The following is a 25716-nucleotide window of genomic DNA, read 5'->3' on the forward strand; positions in this document are numbered from 1 at the left end:
TAGAGCAGGTCCAAGTACAGAGGGAAAAATAATCTAATATTAATCTTTTTTTCACCAAATGGGGAAAATATATTAAAGCACTAGACATTAAAACTCAAAACTAGTTATTTCTCCTTTTAAAAATTCAATTTACTTATTAGAAGCTAACCTAAGGGGGGAGTGGCTGTATCCTGGGCCGAACGGTTAGTGGAGGGGTTTTTTTTTTTGTTTGTTTCTTGTTTTGTGTTCTTTTCACCTACCCTTGTGGGACTTGTTCAATAATATAACACTTTCCTACAGTTTAGTAGTAGTATACAAACTCACATTTAAATATTTTATTATTTATATTTAAGTTTGGGGTTTACTTTAAGAGTTATTAGGTGCATACCCCCTAACTGTCCCAATTTTTGCGGGACAGTCCCGATTTTAGGGGTCTGTCCCCCTGTCCCGGGTTGCTAGCCATCTGTCCCAATTTGCCCCATGCATTTAAAAAAAATAAAAATTTTTTTTTTTTTTTTTTTAATTCTATTGGGCCCATACTCAGAAGCAGCTGGCTTTGCTCTCACAGGTTTAGATACCTGTTAGATTCCCTGTGGAAAAGGAATAGTGTGTGGGTTAAGCAGGAGTAAGAAGGCTGTATACACTCTGACCATGGGTAATGGTGACCTCTCTAGCCTACCTCTGGTAGTGATGATGTCTAACCCCTGGTGATAATACTAGCATGCCTTCAGTTTTATACAATGAGCAGTGCTAATACCAGGGTAACGAACAGTGGCAGCCGCAGACTGCCAGCTAATGTGCTTGCCAACCCCAGGACCCCATACAATGAATTACAGATACCCATATATGATGTAGTGTGTGTCTATCTGTATCCATAACTGTGTGTGTGAGTAGAAAAAAATATTTACACCTGGTAGGAGGGAAAATGGTGTAAGAATATGAAAGGAATTAGGAATTATAGTTTAATAAAAAAAAATTGTTCTTAAAGTATAATCTTCCCCTGTCCTTAAAGGGTTAAAAAACCTCAAAACTCAGGAGAGCATATACGCGATCATGATACAGATCACTGTTCCAATAAGCCTTCCTGATGGTATTTACACTTTTTACAACCTTCCCCATTAAAACCACAAACTCCCCCTCTTTAGAATCCTGTTAATTCTATTGTTTTTTAATTTATAGTGTAAGTTCTGTTTATAGAAGGATCCTGCTTATTCATTGTTTGTTCTGACTTTTTATTTGTCACTGCTCGTTTTGCAATGTAATCACAGAGACATAGCCTGTTTGCATTTTCCATTGATCAACACTTTGTCACCTGTTGTCATTTTATAAATTAGCATATTAAAACATGTTTTCAATAAAATAGGTGTCTTTTGTTTGTGTGGTGGTTATTGCCACCTTACAAGGTGAAGGGTAGATTCATAGCTTCCTTCTTTCTGTGTCATTTTGTCACCCTGCAAGGGGAGATATAGACTCATAGCTCACTTCTGTCTGTCACCCTGCAGGGAGATTGTCCCCTTTATATGTCATTCTGCAAAGGGAGTAAACAGAGACATGTCATTTCTGTCAGTATCACTGTGTGACCCACTAGAGGGAGGGACCAACTTATAGCCCCCTCCTGTCTGTGTCACAGTTTTACAGTGCAGGGGGAGGGTAGATTCATAACTCCCTTCTTCTTTGTCACTTTGTCACCCTGCAAGGGGAGAGACAGACTGATAGCTTCCTTCTGCCGGTCAACCTGCAGGGAGATTGTCATATTCATATGTCTGATTTGTCTACATCATTCTGTAGACAGAGTAAACAGAGACATGTCATTTCTGTCAGTATCACTGTGTCACCCTCTAGAGAGAGGGACCAAATCATAGCCCTCTCCTGTTTGTGTCACAGTGTCATTGTGCAGGATGAGGGTAGACTTATAGCTTGTGTCACTTTGTCACCCTACAGGGGAAGTGAAATGCTCATAGCTCCATTCTGCCTTTGTCACCCTGCAGGGAGATTGTCATCTTATATATGTCATTCTGCAAAGGGAGTAAATAGAGACAAGTTATTTCTGGCAGTGTCACTGTGTCACCCTCTAGAGGGAGGGACCAACTCATAGCCCCCTCCTGTCTATGTCACAGTGTCACCATGCAGGGAGAGGGTAGACTTATAGCTCCCTTCTGCATGTGTCACTTTGTCACCCTACAGAGGAAGTGAAAGGTTAATAGCTCCATTCTGCCTTTGTCATTGTGTCACACTACACAGACGTGTATAGTTCCTTTCTCCCAGTTTATTCTATTAACGTGCAGGGGAAGGGACAGACACACAGTTCCTTTCCATCTGTGTCACCCTGTAGAAGGAGGACAAATTCATAGCTCTGTTCTGTCTGTGTCACCCTGCACAGGGAAGAATAAACTTATACAACCTTTTTGATCTACTTGCGTCACTGGAAAAAAAAACCTCAGTATGAGCTGTGTGTTTCTTATCAATGCACCTGCAAAGAGGGAGTGTACTAAGCAACATCATTCCATACCTGCTGTAGGTGAGACATCCAGACAGACAGGTTAAGCCAGATTCTCTAATCTGCCTAGGGCCAGATTTGACAATCTAAGAACTGGCCGATGTAGGGGAAAAGGTGAAAAACAAAACCACATAGAGGGAAAGGACTCTCAAATCTCAGGGAGAGAAGAGCACCCAAGAATAACAGAAAGAATGAAAGCAAAGAGAGACTTTCTACGTGAACACTGAAAAGAGAGAGTTTAAGAAGAGATATTCATGTGAACCAGGGAGGTAAAGATTATATATTTATGTTTCTATTTTTGTGTTAGGAGAAAAAGAGAGAGAAAAAACTGCACAAGAGATAGAGAGATAGCAATGTGTGCCGAGCAGGGAGTACCAGATACACCAAGAGATAATGATATGAACATTGTGCCAATGCTAATATGGGGGGGGAGAGGAGGAGTAATGGCATTTAGACGATAAGGGGGTAAGAACAAGGTATAGGTTAGATTAATCTTTTTTCTTGTTGGCATGTTCAGAACTCTGCCTGTTTTATGTAAGTGGGAAACTTTTCTACTTTAAGGGTTAGAAAGTTAAATTTAAGTTTGATGCAGACAGAGCCTATCATTTTAAAACATTTTTAAATTGACTTCTATTTTCAGATTTATTTTGTTCTCTTGTTATCCTTGGTTGAAAAATAATATGTACATATCCTAGACTACTGGGAGCTAGCTGGTGATTGTTCGGCTAGCTCCTAGTAGTGCACTATTACTCTGGAGCTGACTTTGCTCATGTGTTTAATCCCTTTGCACACATGTTGTGCTTTTATATCCCTTTAATATTTTATTAGCTCTATTATCTTCTGTAAAACTCAAGGTTTCTTCTCTACACTATTTATTTGTTTTTTTTTTGTTTTTTAATCCTTCCTGTTACATTTAGCTTTTACATTACACTCACTTTTATTCCATAACCCACTTTCTTCCTTGTATGAAGGTGAACTTTCACTTCCTTTGTAAATAATTAACTCTTTTATTGCTTTTTTTTATATTTTTCTTTCTTTCTTTTTTGTTTTTCTTTTTTTGTTTTTGGTTCTCCAGATTATACATGTCCTTGACTCTGCCATGTCAGATGAGCCCCCAAATCCGTTGTCTGAAGGGGATGGTATCTCTGAATGCATTGTCTGCTTCACACCATATGATGCCCTCTTTCATCTCCCGAAGATACTCACCTGTGGTCATGTCTTCTGTTTGGAGTGTCTTTCTCGTATTACTGTGGGGTCTACAGAACCCGAGTCTATCCCCTGCCCTATATGCCGGAAGCCAACACCACTGCCACCTAAGAAGGGTCCACCAGCCTTGTCTACTGACCAAGACCTCCTGAAGAGTTTGAACAAAACACCTAGCTGTCCAATTCCCAGCTTAAGATTCAGTCGACAACGTGGTCTATTATATATCGAAAAGAAGAACTCTCTTAATGTCAGCACGGTCAGCCTCAGTGTGGATCTGGGGCGTCCTCCACCTCCTGCCCGATCTCCCAGAAATCTACGATCATTGTTCAGGAATGGTGGTTGTCTTTTTTATGGATCAATTGGGGCAGCTGTTTTTCTTACCATAGCTCTTGTTTTGGCTGGGGTGTACATATTCTACCTAGTTCCTTTTTCAATGATTGGTGGAGGAGGGAACAATCCACCGGGCCCTAATGGGGTCAACATTACCAGTGGAGCTGTAAATAACTCTATAGGACCAGGACATAATTAGATGGAAATAACCAGCACCTTTTAATGGAAGGATTTTGTGTGTGTATTTAATCAAGACATTTTGACTACCTTGTTCTACAAGAGAATGGTCTCATTTATTGTAAACTTCTTCCCATATTCTGAAATAATTCCCAAGCTTTGTAATGCTGGTTCATTCAAACAAAAAAAACTGTCTCTTGAACTACAAAACTGTCTCATTTCATTAGAAAACATTGTCGATTATTATAAAAAGTGTCAATGAAAATTCTATGTAGTTTAATGGTCTAATTGGATGGGTGGTATCAATTCATTTCTTAATAATACTTTACTAACTCCTTGAATGTATGAATCTTTGGAAAGATGTCTAGTATGTGATAACAATTGGCTAAGTAAGCTCTAAGTTTAAGTGAAATCAATGAAAAATATTGCTCTTAAAATTAGTGCACTGATCAAGCAATCACTATGTATATTATATGAAGTTGGGTCAGTTCATTTGCTGCATAGTTAAAAGGATATGAAATTGAAAATGTGTTGTTTTTTTTTAAAATATAGGATATATTCTCATGGTTTTCTTTGTTGAAGAGCATATCTAGGTAGATAGTGTTTACATGTCTGAAGCAATATATAGCAGAAAATTTGCAAGAATGCTTTAAAAAAATGTTATGCACTTTTGAGCAGCACTAGCTAGCAGCAGTCATGTACAACGTATAACATTGTTAAAAACATTCTTGCAAATTTGCAATATAGACGTGTGCACGCTGCCTAGGTAGGTATGTTCTACAACAAAGAATACCAAAAGAACAAAGTTAGTTTGATAATAGAGGTAATTCGTAAAGTTTTTTTTAATGAAAAAAATTGGAGTTCATGTCACTTTAAGAATAGAATTCTGATCAGTCTCTTTAGGGAGTGTGGAAAAGCATATTTTTTTACAGTAAAAGCAAGCAAAGCAAATCAGGAATATATATATATATATATATATATATAGTGCAATGTTATTTAATTTCAAATAATTATTAGGGAGAATTACATTTTAAGATTAATGTCCATTTAAAAACAAAAAGAAATTGCCAATATTGGGGCAGATTACGAGTGGAGCTCAATATTGCGCTTACGCAATATTTGCGCTCCACTTAGTTATACCATCGCACATAAATGTGCACTGGTATTACAAGTACAGCGCAATGCGAACACAACCTCACGTTCTCATTCCCGAAAGCCAAGTGCTCATGAGAGCGCACTTCCATAGTCTCCAATGGGAGCCTCAATTTCATGGCAGCAGCCACGGCAAACAACCTAGCGCAGTGCAGGGGACAAATTGTGCAGCTTTGGATAGCAATAAATATATATATATGTATATAAGCATATAAACACATAAATATATATGTATATAAACACAAATATATATGTATAAGAGCACATAAACACATAAATATATATGTATATAAACACAAATATATATGTATAAGAGCACATAAATATATATGTATATAAGCATATAAACACATAAATATATATGTATATACACATATTAACACATAAATATATATGTATATAAGCATATAAACACATAAATATATATGTATATAAGCATATAAACACATAAATATATATGTATATAAATACAAATATATATGTATATAAGCATATAAACACATAAATATATATGTATATAAGCATATAAATATATAAATATAGTTGTATATAAGCACATAAATATATATGTATATACACATATTAACACATAAATATATATGTATATACACATATTAACACATAAATATATATGTATATACACATATAAACACATAAATATATATGTATATAAGCATATAAACACATAAATATATATCTATATACACATATTAACACATAAATATATATGCATATACATATATGTTTATAGTGAAAACACCATCACCCATTGACCTCTATGTAAAGGCACACCCCACATCCCCTCACTATAACTCCTTATAACTGCTTCGTACAGTTTAAAAAAAAAAAAATAATAATAATAAAGATGCTCATGTTTATATTTTATATTCATATACTGTCATCTTTATTTTGGGGGCAATCGGGGCAACTTTTTATTTTTAACCAGAGGTCTGACCTCTGGTTAATTGCGCTTAGTGCAAAGTGAAACCCCAATCTCGCAGTTACTTTAACCAGCCACTTGTAATGGCAGGTTATTTAACGTGCACCAGTAAACGGGCAAATTTGCGGGCGCACGTTAAGATAGGGCTCCATTCGTAATATGGCTCTTAACAAGCTTGTTACATTGTAACTGCTGTTAGGTAGAGGTGCTGGTGTCAAAATCCCTCTTTTAGAAAAAAAAATTGGGGCTTGGAGGAGATAATAGTTTTAGCACCTTTTTGTGTAACTCAGCTCCAAATATTGCACTTCTGACAATGCTAAACCTGGGAATTTAATGTTACTATAAACAATCGGAAAACGTAAACTAATAATTTTTTTTAACAATTAACGTAAAGGTATCCACTGCTTTGCTCAATGAAAAATCTACCTCACATTTGATATAAAAAAAAAAATCCTTTATTCTTTTCAACTTAAAAGTACATTAAACCCAAAGTTTTTCTTTCATGATTCAGATAGAGAATACCATTTTAAACAACTTTCTAATTTACTTCTATAGTCTAATTTGCTTCCTTCTTTTGATATACTTTCCTAAAAAGCATATCTAGATAGGCTCAGTAGCTTCTGATTGTGGCTGCACATATTTGCCTCATGTGATTGGCTCACCCATGTGCATTGCTATTTCTTTAGCAAAGGATATCTAAAGAATGAAGCAAATTAGATAATAGAAATAAATTGAAATGTTGTTTAAAATTGTATTCTTTGTCTGAATCATGAAAGAAAAATATTGGGTTTAATGTCCCTTTAAAATATTTTTAATTTTGCATTATCAATTAAGGCACAATGAGGTTAAAAATTAGTTATTGAAAAATGATTTTATATGTTTCATTGATTAGTATCTATTAACAGAGTAAATATTATATTGGTTTACGCTGGCTCAAAGGTGCTACTGTGAAAAAGGAGTTAGGATTAAAAATAGTGTTGGTAAGGGTGCAGGTCATTTTTGAGATCAGTATTTGAGTGATTTTTAGCCATAACTGATACAAGGGATGCTGGGAATTAATTTCTCAGTTTGAAACAACTGTGACTTGATATAGACAAAAAAAAAAAATCGACATATGCAATGTTTTTTTTGACATTCAAATTTATTCTACCATACACTTGTATAAATAGACTAATGGTAACATTTGAAATTTATTTTCAAATGTTGACTTTTGGTTAACTAATATTGAATAGAAGTCTGATATTGAAAAAACAAACGCTTGCATAGAGAGACATTTATATATATAACATTTATATTTTATTATCATTTTTTTGAGCATTTTATTATGATATATAGAACTCTGCATAGTACGATAAACAGCTCTCAAACCAAAATTCTGATTGATTTATAATCTTATAATATAATTATAATCTACTCATACATAGAGTTTTTGAAACTCGTGCCCTTTTGAGAATCAACATTTAAATGTCAATATTTGAATATCATTTAAAATTTACTTGCAAAAAATAAATACTCAGAAAACATTGGATATCCATTTAGAACGTATGACTGCAGTCAACAATTTTTTAATAATGAATGTGAACTTTTTCATAGCCCTTTTTAAAGCAAAGTATGATTTTACTATATCAATAAATATATCAGAAATAACAATAAAAATGAAAGGGCACTTTTTAAATTGTGGTTGAAACTTAAAACCAAAAAAATGTTAAAAATGTTGTCTGAATTTTTTAAATATTATTTTAGTGATTTCATGCTCAAATGACCTATTAAAACTCTTGTTGACACTTATATAAAAGCGTTGTGACCTCATAAAAAATGTATTTATAGAATGCAGACCTGGGAATCTGTTGTTATTAATATAATTTTATGATGATTGTTTTGTCATCAAGAGGCTGTTGGAATGAAGAGCTGAGTCATGAGAACAAGCTCACTGACAGCTCTTTATAGTATGTGTACAGATTACTTTTATTTATCATGGGGATTAAAGGGAATTTTTAATTATTTCTGAATTTTGTGTGCTCATTTCTTACAGCTAGTTAGCACTCTATTTTATTCTATGATTGTATCCCTCACTATCATTGTCATTTAAAGGGACATGATGAAACCCAAATGTATTTATTTTTTTGTGAGTCATATAGATCATATCATTTTAAACAACGTTACAATTTACTTCTATTATCAAATGTGTTTGATTCTCACTGTATCCTTTGTTGAAGGAGAAGCAATGCGTTACCTGAAGCTAGCTGAACACGCAAGGTGAGCCAAGGTCAAGAGGCGTATATGTGCAGCCATCAATCGGCAGTGAGCTCTCCATAGTGATTTTTTGAGCCTATCTAGGTATACTATCAATAAAGGAAACAAAGCACAATAGATAACAGAAGTAAATTAGAAAGAGAAGAGAAGAACTTAGCAAAAATGCTAAAAATTCTCCAGTATTTTGGGCATCACTCCATTTAAACAGAAATAGAGCATTGTTCTTTTTATTTACCTATCAAAACAATATATTTTTTTAGTAGACAACACAAGGTATTGATCTAGGCTACCAAATTCGATCACATAAAAAAAATTAACTTTTTTACAAACTAGGTTTCTCACTGAAATGGTTTACATACTGCTTGTACAGTCATAACACAAATGGTTGTAAAAGCTTCTCTGTGATCCTTTTTTTTTTTTTCAGAAATAGCAGACATGCATTACTTTGCCATTGATTTTTGGTAATTATAAGGCCGTTTATTGCAGCTGAGCACCACACGTCTGAAATCCCCAGCAGTGAAGGGGTTGATTAGTTAGCTGGTAGGTGTAATAGCATTGTAGTGTAGGGATTACCCTCCCACCTGACACCTCTCTGCCCCCCAACCCACACTCCTCACCACCATCTTAGGTGCTGGCAAACAGTCTGCCATTATGTAGTTAAGGGCTTTTTTTCTGCACTGTAGGGATCCCTCCCAAAGAGCTCTCTAACCCTCCGCCCTCCCACTAGTAGGAGCCATCTTAAGTACTGGCAGCTGTCAGAAGGCACCCAGATTGTAGTATTTTTTAATTTAATTTGATTTATTTATTAATATTTTTTTCTGTACTGTAGGGATCCCCTCTCACCCCGTCTTCGTATTATAGGGACCCCCTCTAATTTCCTATTTTTCTGTAGCATAGGGATCCATCATTCCCTCTTCCTTTAAAACTTATTTTCTGTAGTGTAGGCTTGTTATCACTTGACATCCGAGACTTCCAAGATGTCTGACGTAGATCTGTGATATGCGGTACGCTGGGCTTTGCACCGCATGATGTAGATCCATGTTGGATTGAGGTAAAGGGATAAAACTGCATGTTATATCTGAATCATAAAAATTAATTTTGACTTTTATGTCCCTTTAACGGGGCAGTGAACACTTTGAAATTGTTATTTAGTAATTAGTAATGAGTAGTAAAATAACTTTGCCCTCTTTTTTGTATCTCTGAAAATTGTGGATTTTCCCTTTCTCAGAGCAGAACAATCACACTGCAGACTTATCAAGGCTAACCCTGCTACATATATTTCCCTACTTGTCTTTAACAGATAAGAACTGCAAAACACTTTACACTAACAATATGACATGGATTAACCTTGTAAGCTGCAGACTCAAGCCTGGATTGGCTCTTTCAAACGAGGCAAATGGTGGGTGGAGTTAGGCTATTTAATATAATTGTAGCAAACGAGATATTAATCTGTTTTAAAAATGTCTACACTTGCCAGATATTTTATTCTATAACAATACAAAAAACGTTTTTTTGTATATACTGTATGTATATGAGAGAAATATTTTGTATACAAAACAATTGCTAATGGAACAGAAAAGTCATAATTATATTTTTCTCTTGTAAGGTGTATCCAGTCCACAGATCATCCATTACTTGTGGGATATTCTCATTCCCAACAGGAAGTTGCAAGAGAACACCCACAGCAGAGCTGTCTATATAGCTCCTCCCCTAACTGCCATATCCAGTCATTCTCTTGCAACTCTCAACAAACATGGAGGTAGTAAGAGAGAAGTGGTGAAATGTAGCTGTTATTTTACTTCAATCAAAAGTTTATTATTTTTAATTGGTACCGGAGTTGTACTATTTTGTTCCAGGCAGAAAAATAGAAGAATCTGCCTGTGATTTCTATGATCTTAGCAGGTTGTAACTAAGATCCATTGCTGTTCTCACACATGACTGAAGAGAGAGATAACTTCAGCGGGGGAATGGCGTGCAGGTTATCCTGCTATGAGGTATGTGCAGTTAAGTTTTTCTAGAAGATGTGAATGCTAGAAAATGCTGCTGATGCCAAATTTATGTAAGGTAAGCCTGAATACAGTGATTTAATAGCGACTGGTATTATGCTTACTTTCTGAGGTAATACTCTTTTATATTTACAATATAAAACGTTTGCTGGCATGTTTAAACGTTTTTATATATACTTTGGTGATAAAACTTTATTGGGGCCTAGTTTTTTCCACATGGCTGGCTTAAATTTGCCTAGAAACAGTTTCCTGAGGCTTTCCACTGTGTTACAATGAGTGGGAGGGGCCTAATTTAGTGCTTTTTTGCGCAGTAACTTTTACAGACTGAGACATCCAGCTTCCTCCAAGGGTCTTCTGAATGCTATAAGACATCTCTAAAGGGCTCTTGGGCTTTCCAAAATCGTTTTGTTGGGAAGGTAGGCCCACAGCAAGGCTGTGGCAGTTTGGTGTGACTGTTAAAAAACGTCTAGATTGCTTTTTTGATCCGGTTTTTTAACTAAGGGGTTAATCATCCATTTGCAAGTGGGTGCAATGCTCTGTTAGCCTATTATACACACTGTAAAAATTTTGTTTGATTTACTGCCTTTTTTCACTGTTTTTCAAATTCTGACAAAATTTGTTTCTCTTAAAGGCACAGTACCGTTTATTATATTTGCTTGTTAACTTCATTTAAAGTGTTTTCCAAGCTTGCTAGTCTCATTGCTAGTCTGTATAAACATGTCTGACATAGAGGAAACTCCTTGTTCATTATGTTTAAAAGCCATCGTGGAGCCCCCTCTTAGAATGTGTACCAAATGTACTGATTTCACTTTAAGCAATAAAGAAAATATTCTGTCTTTAAAAAATTTATCACCAGAGAAATCTGACGAGGGGGAAGTTATGCCGACTAACTCTCCCCACGTGTCAGATCCTTTGACTCCCGCTCAAGGGACTCACGCTCAAATGACACCAAGTACATCTAGGGCGCCCATAGCGTTTACTTTACAAGACATGGCGGAAGTCATGGATAATACACTGTCAGCGGTATTAGCCAGACTACCTGAATTTAGAGGAAAGCGAGATAGCTCTGGAGTTAGACGAAATACAGAGCATACTGACGCTTTAAGAGCTATGTCTGATAATGCCTCACAATATGCAGAAGCTGAAGAAGGAGAGCTTCTTTCTGTGGGTGATATTTCTGACTCAGGGAAGATGATGCAACCTGATTCTGATATTTCTACATTTAAATTTAAGCTTGAACACCTCCGCGTGTTACTCAGGGAGGTTTTAGCTGCTCTGAATGACTGTGATACAATTGCAGTGCCAGAGAAATTGTGTAGACTGGATAAATACTATGCAGTGTTGGTGTGTACTGATGTTTTTCCAATACCTAAAAGGTTTACAGAAATTATTACTAAGGAATGGGATAGACCAGGTGTGCTGTTCTCTCCCCCTCCTATTTTTAGAAAAATGTTTCCAATAGACGCCACCACACGGGACTTATGGCAGACAGTTCCTAAGGTGGAGGGAGCAGTTTCTACTCTAGCAAAGCGTACTACTATCCCTGTCGAGGACAGTTGTGCTTTCTTAGATCCAATGGATAAAAAGTTAGAGAGTTACCTTAAGAAAATGTTTATTCAACAAGGTTTTATCCTACAGCCTCTTGCATGCATTGCTCCTGTCACTGCTGCTGCGGCGTTCTGGTTTGAGTCTCTGGAAGAGGCTCTACAGGTAGCGACTCCATTGGATGACATACTTGACAAGCTTAGAGCACTTAAGCTAGCCAATTCTTTTGTTTCTGATGCCATTGTTCATTTGACTAAACTAACGGCTAAGAATTCTGGTTTTGCTATCCAGGTGCGCAGAGCGCTATGGCTTAAATCATGGTCAGCTGACGTTACTTCAAAGTCTAAGCTGCTTAACATTCCCTTCAAGGGGCAGACCCTATTTGGGCCTGGTTTGAAGGAGATTATTGCTGATATCACTCAGGATAGGTCCAAATCAAGGGCCAAACAGTCTAATTTTCGTGCCTTTCGAAACTTCAAGGCAAGTGCGGCATCAACTTCCTCTAATGCAAAACAAGAGGGAACTTTTGCTCAGTCCAAGACGGTCTGGAGACCTAACCAGACCTGGAACAAGGGTAAGCAGGCCAAAAAGCCTGCTGCTGCCTCTAAGACAGCATGAAGGAACGGCCCCCTATCCAATAAGGGATCTAGTAGGGGGCAGACTTTCGCTCTTCGCCCAGGCGTGGGCAAGAGATGTTCAGGATCCCTGGACGTTGGAAATTATATCCCAGGGATATCTTCTGAACTTCAAGGCTTCCCCCCCCAAAAGGGAGATTTCACCTTTCACAATTATCTGCAAACCAGATAAAGAGAAAGGCATTCTTACACTGTGTACAAGACCTCCTAGTTATGGGAGTGATCCATCCAGTTCCAAAGGAGGAACAGGGACAGGGATTTTACTCAAATCTGTTTGTAGTTCCCAAAAAAGAGGGAACCTTCAGACCAATTTTGGATCTAAAGATCTTAAACAAATTCCTATTCGTACCATCCTAACTATGATCCAGGAGGGTCAATACATGACTACAGTGGATTTAAAGGATGCTTATCTTCACATTCCGATACACAAAGATCATCATCGGTTTCTCAGGTTTGCCTTCCTAGACAGGCATTACCAGTTTGTAGCCCTTCCCTTTGGGCTAGCTACAGCCCCAATAATTTTTACGAAGGTTCTGGGGTCGCTTCTGGCGGTCCTAAGGCCGCGGGGCATAGCAGTGGCCCCTTATTTAGACGACATCCTGATTCAGGCGTCAAACTTCCAAATTGCCAAGTCTCATACGGACATAGTGTTGGCATTTCTGAGGTCGCATGGGTGGAAGGTGAACGAGGAAAAGAGATCTCTATCCCCCTTACAAGAGTTTCCTTCCTAGGGACTCTGATAGATTCTGTAGAAATGAAAATTTACCTGACGGAGTCCAGGTTATCAAAACTTCTAAATTCCTGCCGTGTTATTTATTCCATTCCTCGCCCTTCGGTGGCTCAGTGCATGGAAGTAATCGGCTTAATGGTAGCGGCAATGGACATAGTGACGTTTGCACACCTGCATCTCAGACCGCTGCAACTCTGCATGCTCAGTCAGTGGAATGGGGATTACACAGATTTGTCCCCTCTACTAAATCTGGATCAAGAGACCAGGGATTCTCTTCTCTGGTGGCTATCTCGAGTCCATCTGTCCAAAGGTATGACCTTTTGCAGGCCAGATTGGACAATTGTAACGACAGATGCCAGCCTTCTAAGTTGGGGTGCAGTTTGGAACTCCCTGAAGGCTCAGGGATCGTGGACTCAGGAGGAGTCACTCCTTCCAATAAACATTCTCGAACTAAGAGCGATATTCAATGCTCTTCAGGCTTGGCCTCATTTAGCGACAATAAGGTTCATCAGATTTCAGTCGGACAACATCACGACTGTGGCTTACATCAACCATCAAGGGGGAACAAGGAGTTCCCTAGCGATGTTGGAAGTCTCAAAGATAATTCGCTGGGCAGAGATTCACTCTTGCCACCTATCAGCTATCCATATCCCAGGTGTAGAGAACTGGGAGGCGGATTTTCTAAGTCGACAGACTTTTCATCCGGGGGAATGGGAACTCCATCCGGAGGTGTTTGCACAATTGGTTCATCGTTGGGGCAAACCAGAACTGGATCTCATGGCGTCTCGCCAGAACGCAAAGCTTCCTTGTTACGGATCCAGGTCCAGGGACCCCAAGGCAACGCTGATAGATGCTCTAGCAGCGCCTTGGTCCTTCAACCTGGCCTATGTGTTTCCACCGTTTCCTCTGCTCCCTCGTCTGATTGCCAAAATCAAGCAGGAGAGAGCATCGGTGATCTTGATAGCGCCTGCGTGGCCACGCAGGACTTGGTATGCAGATCTGGTGGACATGTCATCCTTTCCACCATGGACTCTGCCGCTGAGACAGGACCTTCTACTTCAAGGTCCTTTCAACCATCCAAATCTAATTTCTCTGAGGCTGACTGCCTGGAGATTGAACGCTTGATTTTATCAAAGTGTGGTTTCTCCGAGTCAGTCATTGATACCTTAATTCAGGCACGAAAGCCTGTCACCAGGAAAATCTATCATAAGATATGGCGTAAATATCTTTATTGGTGTGAATCCAAGGGCTACTTATGGAGTAAGGTCAGGATTCCAAGGATATTATCTTTTCTCCAAGAAGGATTGGAGAAAGGATTGTCAGCTAGTTCCTTAAAGGGACAGATTTCTGTGCTATCTATTCTTTTGCACAAGCGTCTAGCGGATGTCCCAGACGTTCAGGCATTTTGTCAGGCTTTAGTTAGAAGCCTGTGTTTAAACCTGTTGCTCCACCATGGAGTTTAAATTTGGTTCTTAAAGTTCTTCAGGGGGTTCCGTTTGAACCTCTTCATTCCATAGATATCAAACTTTTATCTTGGAAAGTTCTTTTTTTGGTAGCTATTTCCTCGGCTCGTAGAGTTTTCCGAGTTATCTGCCTTACAATGTGATTCTCCTTATCTGATCTTCCATGCAGATAAGGTAGTTCTGCGTACCAAACCTGGGTTTTTACCTAAGGTGGTATCTAATAAGAATATCATTCAAGAGATTGTTGTTCCGTCTTTGTGTCCTAATCCTTCTTCAAAGAAGGAACGTCTATTACACAATCTGGACGTGGTTCGTGCTTTAAAGTTTTACTTACAAGCTACTAAAGATTTTCGTCAAACATCTGCTTTGTTTGTTGTCTACTCTGGACAGAGGAGAGGTCAAAAGGCTTCGGCAACCACTCTTTCTTTTTGGCTAAAAAGCATAATCCGCTTAGCCTATGAGACTGCTGGCCAGCAGCCTCCAGAAAGGATTACAGCTCATTCTACTAGAGCTGTGGCTTCCACATGGGCCTTTAAAAATGAGGCTTCTGTTGAACAGATTTGCAAGGCGGCGACTTGGTCTTCGCTTCATACTTTTTCAAAATTCTACAAATTTGATACTTTTGCTTCTTCGGAGGCTATTTTTGGGAGAAAGGTTTTACAGGCAGTGGTACCTTCCGTTTAAGTACCTGCCTTGTCCCTCCCTTCATCCGTGTACTTTAGCTTTGGTATTGGTATCCCATAAGTAATGGATGATCCGTGGACTGGATACACCTTACAAGAGAAAACATAATTTATGCTTACCTGATAAATTTATTTCTCTTGTGGTGTATCCAGTCCATGGCCCGCCCTGTCATTTTAAGGCAGGTATTTTTTAATTTTAAACTACAGTCACCAGTGCACCCTATGGTTTCTCCTTTCTCTGTTTGTTTTCGGTCGAATGACTGGATATGGCAGTTAGGGGAGGAGCTATATAGACAGCTCTGCTGTGGGTGTCCTCTTGCAACTTCCTGTTGGGAATGAGAATATCCCACAAGAGAAATAAATTTATCAGGTAAGCATAAATTATGTTATATGTAGCTATCTATCCATCCCTCTTTCATTCCCTGCTGTCTCTCCCAAATATATCTCTCTCACTCTAATATTCATTCTCTCTCAGATTAGACTTTCCATCTTCCTTTCCCTTCCTTAACTATTCACTCTCTCCCCCTTTCTTCCCTCCTCCCTTCCTTTCTTCCTCCTCCCCTCCTTCTTTCCTTTTTTCCTTCCTTTCTTCCCTCCCTCCTTTCTTCCCTCATTTCTTCATTCCCTCCTTCCTTCCTTCCCTCATTCTCTCCTTCCTTCCTTTCTTCCTTCCTTCCCTCCTTCCTTCCTTCCCTCCTTCCTTCCTTCCTTCCTTCCTTCCCTCATTCTCTCCTTCCTTCCTTCCCTCCACCCCTCCTTCCCGCCTCACCTCTTTCCTTCCCTCCCACCTCCCCTCCTTCCTTCCCTCCTCCCTCCCATCCCTCTTCCCTTCCATCCATCCTTCCTTTCCCCCCCCTTTCTTCCCTCCCTCCTTCCTTTCTCCCCTCCTTCCTTCCCTCCTTCCCTCCCTCATTCCTCCCGTCCTTCCTTTCTCCGCTCCTTCCTTCCTCCCCTCCTTCCTTCCCTCCCTCCCTCATTCCTCCCCTCCTTCTTTCCTCACCTCCTCCCTTCCCTCCTTCCTTCCCTCCCTCCTCCCTCCCTTCCTTCCTTTCTCCCCTCCTTCCTTCCCTCCCTCCTTCCTCCCTTCCTTCCTTTCTCCCCTCCTTCCTTCCTTCCTTCCTTCCTTCCCTTTCTCCCTCCCTTCCTTCCTTCCCTCCTTCCTTCCCTCCCTCTTTCCTTCCCTCTTTCCTTCCTCACCTCCTCCCTCCCTCCTTCCCTCCCTCTCTCCTTCTTCCCTTCCTCCCTCCCTTCCTTCCTCCCTTCCTTCCTTTCTCCCCTCCTTCCCTCCCTCCTTCCTCCCTTCCTTCCTTTCTCCCCTCCTTCCCTCCTCACCTCCTCCCTTCCCTCCTTCCTTCCCTCCCTTCTTCCCTCCTTCCTTTCTCCCCTCCTTCCTTCCCTCCCTTCCTTCCTTCCTTTCTCCCCTCCTTCCTTCCCTCCTTCCTTCCTTTCTCCCCTCCTTCCTTCCCTCCTTCCTTCCTCACCTCCTCCCTTCCTTCTTCCTTCCCTCCTCTCTCCCTTCTGTACTTTTTCCCTCCCTCCCTCTTCTCCTTCCTCCCCTCCTTCCTTACCTCCTATCAAGGCAAACCCTGCTACATATTTTTTTAATTAATTGACTTTAACTGCTAACAACTGCAACACAATGCATTCTAACATTATTACCTTATAGACTCTGTAGATTCAAATGTTGGGAGGTAGACTATAAGACCCCTACTAATTATTGAGTTCAGGTGTTTTAGCCACAACCGTTGCTAACAAGTGCATAAACTCCATCACAAAGCCCCCTGTTTTTGACTGTGTGGCTAAAAGTTCTGGAGCTGCCGCTGCATATTAGGGATGTGAATTTGTTTTGTTGTGAATTAAACATTAACCTCAGTTTGTGCATTTTTGAGGTAGATTATTGTTTTAAGAGATCTTTATTTCTCTAAGCTAATAAAACATTGCGGATATGCAAACAGGGCTCGTTCTATGATTGGACCAGGTGGGACCAAAGGATCCCAGGTTGAGTTGCCAGCTTTAGTTCAGGCGAAACCCGAACACTCTTGCGGCGTGCACAGCACAGCTTTGAAATGGCTCCCAAGTTCCGCCCACTTATGACATCATGATCTGGGCTGCATCTATGCTCTCTGCTGAATAACATTGACATTCTGTTGAATACAATTAGTAAGTCTTTTGTAACTAGTGAAGACGTTAATGCAGCCTAGATTGTGATGTCATCAGTGGGTGGAGCTTGGCAGCCATTTCACAATGGCCAGAAACCATTTTCATTTTAAAATAGCTTTTTTACTGTTACTGCTGAAATATATAGAAAAGGTGCAGGAGGCTATTTGCAGCTGAATCTAAGGTAAGACTTTAAGATGACTAAGGTGTAGACTGTCCCTTTAAAGGGGCATGAGACCCACATTTTTATTTCATAATTCAGATAGAGCACACATATGCAATCAATTTTCCGATATACTTCTAATATAAATTTTGCTTTTTTACTTTGGTATCCTTTCTTGAAGGAGCAGCAATGCACTACTGGGAGCTAGCTGAGCACATTGGTAAGCCAAACACTAGAGGCATATATGCGCAGACACCAATCAGAATCGAGCTCCGAGCTCCTGAGCCTACGTATGTATGCTTTTCAACAAAAGATACCAAGAGAACAAAGCAAATTCGATAAAATAAATAAATTGGAAAGCTGTGTAAAATTGCTTGCTCTATCCAAATCATGAAAAAAAATTGGATTTCATGTCCCTTTAACAATGGCTGAGCTTGATTATTTTATTTTTTTAAATGCAACAGCACCTTGCTTGCTGCAATTATTTTCAACTGCCACACTAGTCCCACTCCACTATTTCCCTTTTTTGGTGGAGCAAATCTAGAATTAGACACAGCTAACCCACTGTCATTAGGTCAGTAAAATCACCATTGTTTACAGTTCACCTATGTGATAATCTCTGCTGAAGCCAGTTAGGGACAGACAGGGGCAAACTTAGGCCTAGATTTGGAGTTTGGCGGTAGATGGGTTGTTAACGCTACGCAGGCTTTTTTCTGGCCGCACCATAAAATTAACTCTGGTATCGAGAGTCCAAAAAAATGCTGCGTTAGGCTCCAAAAAAGGAGCGTAGAGCATTTTTACCGCAAATGCAACTCTCGATACCAGCGGTGCTTACGGACGCGGCCAGCCTCAAAAACGTGCTCGTGCACGATTCCCCCATAGAAAACAATGGGGCTGTTTGAGCTGAAAAAAAAACTAACACCTGCAAAAAAGCAGCGTCCAGCTCCTAACGCAGCCCCATTGTTTCCTATGGGGAAACACTTCCTACGTCTGCACCTAACACTCTAACATGTACCCCAAGTCTAAACACCCCTAACCTTACACTTCTTAACCCCTAATCTGCCGCCCCCGCTATCGCTGACCCCTGCATTATATTATTAACCCCTAATCTTCCGCTCCGTAAACCGCCGCAACTTACATTATCCTTATGTACCCCTAATCTGCTGCCCCTAACACCGCCGACCCCTATATTATATTTATTAACCCCTAACCTGCCCCCCACAACGTCGCCGCCAGCTACTTACAATAATTAACCCCTAATCTGCCGACCGCAAAGCGCCGCCACCTACGTTATCCTTATGTACCCCTAATCTGCTGCCCCTAACACCGCCGACCCCTATATTATATTTATTAACCCCTAATCTGCCCCCCTCAACGTCGCCGACACCTGCCTACACTTATTAACCCCTAATCTGCCGAGCGGACCTGAGCGCTACTATAATAAAGTTATTAACCCCTAATCCGCCTCACTAACCCTATCATAAATAGTATTAACCCCTAATCTGCCCTCCCTAACATCGCCGACACCTAACTTCAATTATTAACCCCTAATCTGACGACCGGAGCTCACCGCTACTATAATAAATGGATTAACCCCTAAAGCTAAGTCTAACCCTAACACTAACACCCCCCTAACTTAAATATAATTTACATCTAACGAAATTAATTAACTCTTATTAAATAAATTATTCCTATTTAAAGATAAATACTGTTCCGATCAGCCAATAGAATGCGAGCTCAATCTGATTGGCTGATTGGATCAGCCAATCGGATTGAACTTGATTCTGATTGGCTGATTCCATCAGCCAATCAGAATATTCCTACCTTAATTCCGATTGGCTGATAGAATCCTATCAGCCAATCGGAATTCGAGGGACGCCATCTTGGATGACGTCCCTTAAAGGAACCGTCATTCGTCGGGAGACGCAGAAAGAAGAGGATGGATCCGCGTCGGCTGCTTCAACATGGACCCGCTCCGCACCGGATGGAAGAAGATCGAAGATGCCGCTTGGATGAAGATGTTTGCCGGTCCGGATGTCCTCTTCTTGCCGGATAGGAGGAAGACTTTGGAGCCTCTTCTGGACCTCTTCAGCACCGGATGCCAGGACGGATTGGTGATACCTGTTGAGGTGAAGACAAGGTAGGAAGATCTTCAGGGGCTTAGTGTTAGGTTTATTTAAGGGGGGTTTGGGTTAGATTAGGGGTATGTGGGTGGTGGGTTGTAATGTTGGGGGGGGTATTGTATGTTTTTTTTTACAGGCAAAAGAGCTGATTTTCTTGGGGCATGCCCCGCAAAGGGCCCTGTTCAGGGCTGGTAAGGTAAAAGAGCTTTTAACTCTATTAATTTAGAATAGGGTAGGGCATTTTTTTATTTTGGGGGTCTTTGTTATTTTATTAGGGGGCTTAGAGTAGGTGTAATTAGTTTAAAATTGTTGTAATATTTTTCTTATGTTTGTAAATATTTTTTTATTTTTTGTAACTTAGTTCTTTTTTATTTTTTGTACTTTAGTTAGTTTATGTAATTGTAGTTATTTGTAGGAATTGTATTTAATTTATTTATTGATAGTGTAGTGTTAGGGTTTATTGTAGGTAATTGTAGGTATTTTATTTAATTAATTTATTGATAGGGTAGTGTTAGGTTTAATTATAACTTAGGTTAGGATTTATTTTACAGGTAATTTTGTTATTATTTTAACTAGGTAACTATTAAATAGTTCTTAACTATTTAATAGCTATTGTACCTGGTTAAAATAATTACAAAGTTACCTGTAAAATAAATATTAATCCTAAAATAGCTACAATATAATTATAATTTATATTGTAGCTATATTAGGATTTATTTTACAGGTAAGTATTTATCTTTAAATAGGAATAATTTATTTAATAAGAGTTAATTAATTTCGTTAGATGTAAATTATATTTAAGTTAGGGGGGTGTTAGTGTTAGGGTTAGACTTAGCTTTAGGGGTTAATCCATTTATTATAGTAGCGGTGAGCTCCGGTCGTCACATTAGGGGTTAATAATTGAAGTTAGGTGTCGGCGATGTTAGGGAGGGCAGATTAGGGGTTAATACTATTTATGATAGGGTTAGTGAGGCGGATTAGGGGTTAATAACTTTATTATAGTAGCGCTCAGGTCCGCTCGGCAGATTAGGGGTTAATAAGTGTAGGCAGGTGTCGGCGACGTTGAGGGGGGCAGATTAGGGGTTAATAAATATAATATAGGGGTCGGCGGTGTTAAGGGCAGCAGATTAGGGGTACATAAGTATAACGTAGGTGGCGGCGCTTTGCGGTCGGCAGATTAGGGGTTAATTATTGTAAGTAGCTGGCGACGACGTTGAGGGGGGCAGGTTAGGGGTTAATAAATATAATACAGGGGTCGGCGGTGTTAGGGGCAGCAGATTAGGGGTACATAAGTATAACGTAGGTGGCGGTCGGCAGATTAGGGGTTAAAAAAATGTAATCGAGTAGCGGCGATGTGGGGGGACCTCGGTTTAGGGGTACATAGGTAGTTTATGGGTGTTAGTGTACTTTAGAGTACAGTAGTTAAGAGCTTTATGAACCGGCGTTAGCCCAGAAAGCTCTTAACTCCTGCTTTTTTTCTGCGGCTGGAGTTTTGTCGTTAGAGTTCTAACGCTCACTTCAGAAACGACTCTAAATACCGGAGTTAGGAAGATCCCATTGAAAAGATAGGATACGCAATTGACGTAAGGGGATCTGCGGTATGGAAAAGTCACGGCTGAAAAGTGAGCGTTAGACCCTATTTTGAGTGACTCCAAATACCGGCGGTAGCCTAAAACCAGCGTTAGGAGCCTCTAACGCTGGTTTTCACGGCTACCGCCAAACTCTAAATCTAGGCCTTAGGTTTGGGAAGTCTGTCAGGTGCTCTCCCAGTTGTCAGAATAAGAAAACTCAGACTTAATGATCCTTTAAATTACTTGAAAATGGGGCAAAATAAATAATAAAATATGAATGCAAAGCTGTTTTACTACACTTAAAGGGACATAAAACAAGTTGGGATAGAGACAAAAATATAATAATATGTACTTTAAATACTTTACCTGCAAATTTATACTGCAGTGCCTCACCATTAACCCTTTCTTTTTTAGTAAAAAAATTGGCATTATTAACCCTTTCTTTTTAGTTTCTGAATTGTACAGCTCTAACTCCCCTCACCCATTTCCCTTTATGGCTGTATCTATGTTTATTGTTCTTTTGGTAGAATGCAAAAGTGAATAGGGATTATCTGCTGGAGCTGCCTAGAAGCTGTGAACTCAGTTGAAATACAATGCCTGTGTCTAAACACTGATAAGGGGGTGGAGCAGGCCACTCCAGACAGCATGGCTATTTAGGTATTTCTGCTTATTTTTAAAAATTATTTTAAAATACTTGCCAGCAATTTTTAAACAATTTTTTTATGCAAACTATTTTTAATTAATTAGCCCCTTTAGGGTATGGACAGATCTCAACCTGTTTTATGGCACTTTAATGGACTATTATAGTGTTTACATTGTATGCTCTAATCTGTTAGAGTGTGTCATTTTAACATTAGTTAAGTTGTAATGCGATGTGGTAATTAATCACTAAGTTAAAGGGACATTAAACACTTTGAGATGGTAACATAAAACGATAAATTGTATATATATATATATATATAAACTCTGCAAAATACTTTCATTATTTATTTTCCCCCTTTTTTGTAGTTCCATTCTGAAATTGTGAGCTTTTCAGTTCCTGTTAGAAATGGAAGTGTAGAACACTGTTCTATTCCTCACAGCCATTGGCTGCACACTCTAGTGCCCTATTTATAACTGTCTCTAATTGGCCACAGTACAGGTAACCTAAGTTACAACATGGCAGCTCCCATTGTTTTATAGACACTAAAACTTTACACTTATTTTATCAATATTTAAACAACTAATGAAACTTTAAAAAATACATCTACATGTTATTCTCAGACTAATCTTTTCTTTGAATGCATCATTCTATCTAGCATTTATTTAGTGTTTTATGGCCCTCTAAAGTTCCGCTCTAGACCACGAGGGCATTGCTGGTAGGGTTGCCACCTCAGCCATGGTTTCCTGGACACTTATGAGTTACACATGCTGCAGGGTGTGCAGGGAAGTACATGAATAGTGCTGTCAAGAATTACTATTCATGTGCTGTGCAGGAGTGCAATTCATGTTCCCCTCTGCATACCCTGCAGCATGTGTAACTCATAAGTGTCCAGGAAAATATGGCCGAGGTGGCAACCGTAATTGCTGGTCACGAGCAGAAACTGCCACTAATCCAATCAGCAGCTCTAGTTGCTCTAAAAAAATATATATATATTTCATGTAGTAATATTCAGGAGTTTTTTTTCCATATACAATACTAAATTTTGATGTTTGGGGAAAGTAAATTGATCATAAAAATATAAAGTTTATTTTGAAATACTGTTGAAATAGACATAAAAATGTGACTATTTTACATTATGTATAGTGGGATTTCCTGTATTTGTGTATTTCTAGACACTAAAAGTTATTTTCTAAAAGGTAGGATTTTTGTGGGTACCTCAGAAAATAAAATGCAATGACTTCAAAAGACCAGAAATAGCCACAGGGGGTGTGAAATAGCTCAGCACTTATTGGGTTAACTAAGAAAGCAGGGGGGTGTGTATTTTTTATCAGCTCATAAGCTGCTATAGAAGTAGATATTTTCTTATCTGCACCTGTAAAACAAGGGAAAGCAGACAGCACAGATATGAGAGCGAGTGGGGGAGGGAGACAGCGTGCAGTAACCTAGAGGCGAGACTAAAAGATAAGAAAATACAACAGTAACTGCAGGATATCACCTAATGAGACGTTTACTGAAATAATCCCTTTCCCCACCCCCAAGTACTAAAGGTATAAATCTTCCTAATCCCACAAAGCAACAAAGCATTTGTTTATAGAGATACATTGTATACAATTGGGGCAATCATTATTTTACACTGTTTAAAGTGACAGTACTGTAAAAAAAAAAGTAATTTGTTAATTTAGTGATTAATAATTAAGCATAAGAAAGAAATATATAGGGAGTTAAAGGGACATGAAACCCAACATTTTTCTTGATTTAGATAGAGAATACATTTTTTTTAAAAAAAAATACTTTATTTTTCAGCAAGACCAGTGACATTAACATTTTCATGTTCAACAGTTACAATACTGCGTTATCCTTCAGAACATTATGTCCACATCATCGGCCTCGCATTTTTTCTTTAACAAAACTAAACAAAACAAAATAACTTAACAATAAACTTAAATGGACAGTCTAGTTCAAAATAAACTTTCATGATTCAGATAGGGCATGTCATTTTAAACAATTTTAAACCATCTTCCAATTTACTTTTATCACCAATTTTGCTTTGTTCTCTTAGTATTCTTAGTTGAAAGCTAAATCTAGGAGGTTCATATGCTAATTTCTAAGCCCTTGAAGGCCGTCTCTAATCTCAGGGCATTTTGACAGTTTTGCACCACTAGAGGGCATTAGTTCATGTGTGTCATATAGATAACACTGTGCTAACGCACGTGGAGTTCCTAGGAACCAGCACTGATTTGCAAAAATGCATGTCTGTCAAAAGAACTGAAATAAGGGGCAGTTTGCAGAGGCTTGGATACAAGGTAATCACTGAGGTAAAGTATATTAATATAAATGTGTTGGTTATGCAAAACTAGGGAATCGGTAATAAAGGGATTATAAATCTTTTAAAACAATACAAATTCTGGTGTAGACTGTCCCTTTAACTAAATTAACTTAAATAGGTTAGAGTCTTCCCCCTCCCCCAATTTTTTTAATAAAGATTTTTCTCCCTTTTCAGTCCATATATCAACATTACCCACACATTCACTTTTTAAAAAATCATCATCTCCATTTCCTCCAATATGTATGCTGAGGATGAGAAAGGAGCTATAATATGTTGTGTACATGTATTGGTTGAGACAGTATAAGCACCTCCCATTTCCCATTTAGCTACATCTCCCCTAACATCTGCCTGTTAAATTCGCAATTGTTGATATAGGGATTTTTTTTAACTTTTTAATGGTAGGGGGCTTACTCATTATCCATTGTGTTAGTATCGATTTCCTTGCCATCAATAGGATAGTGTTAGTCAGTTTGCTGTGTCTGCAACTTTGTTAATCTCCTATCAATGTCACTATCAAACGCCAAGTCAGGGATATCTCAGGACTACGTAATTTGCGAATCCAGTACTCCGTCATTCTCCAAAATTTGTTTATCGTTGGGCAATTCCACATTAAAGGGACACTAAACCCACATGTTTTATTTCATGATTTAGATAGAGCATGCAGTTTTAAGCACCTTTCTAATTTGGTCGTATTATCAAATTTTCTTCGTTCCCTTGATATCTTTATTTTAAAATGCTGGAATGTAAGGTAAGGAGCCAGCCCATTTTTGGTTCAGCACCTGGGTAGAGTTGCTGATTGGTTTGCTACATTTAGCCACCAATCAGGAAGCGCTACTCAGATGCTAAACCAAAAATGGGCCGACTCTTAAGCTTACATTCCTGCTTTTTCAAGTAAAGATAGCAAGAGAACGAAGAAAAATTGATAATAGGAGTAAATTAGAAAGTTGCTTAAAATTGCATGCTCTATCTGAATCATGAAAGGAAAACATGTGGATTTATTATCCCTTTAAGTGGCACATGGAGGAATTCATATAAAAACAAATGTATTACACTATTAGATGTTAAAAACATTCTCTGGGGGGACACCCGGGCGGCGGCCATCTTGTAGGTCGCACTGAGCTTCAGCTCCTCAAGCTT

The 25716-nt window shown here is 38.9% G+C and overlaps 1 protein-coding gene across 2 annotated transcripts; it reads left to right on the forward strand.

The window, feature by feature from the left end:
* Positions 1–2376: 2376 nt before the first annotated feature.
* On the forward strand, positions 2377–8282 carry LOC128667010 (RING finger protein 225-like). 2 transcript variants are annotated; one of them, XM_053721869.1, is made up of 2 exons: positions 2377–2745; positions 3552–8282. In XM_053721869.1, exon 2 carries the CDS (start codon positions 3576–3578, stop codon positions 4209–4211), a length of 636 nt encoding a protein of 211 aa, XP_053577844.1. In that variant the 5' UTR covers positions 2377–2745; positions 3552–3575; the 3' UTR covers positions 4212–8282. The 2 variants fall into 2 exon arrangements, with proteins under 2 accessions (XP_053577844.1, XP_053577845.1); XM_053721870.1 differs by lacking the exon at positions 2377–2745 and adding an exon at positions 2831–3010.
* Positions 8283–25716: the final 17434 nt, after the last annotated feature.

This window comes from Bombina bombina, chromosome 7, assembly GCF_027579735.1.
Source record: "Bombina bombina isolate aBomBom1 chromosome 7, aBomBom1.pri, whole genome shotgun sequence".
NCBI lineage: Eukaryota > Metazoa > Chordata > Amphibia > Anura > Bombinatoridae > Bombina > Bombina bombina.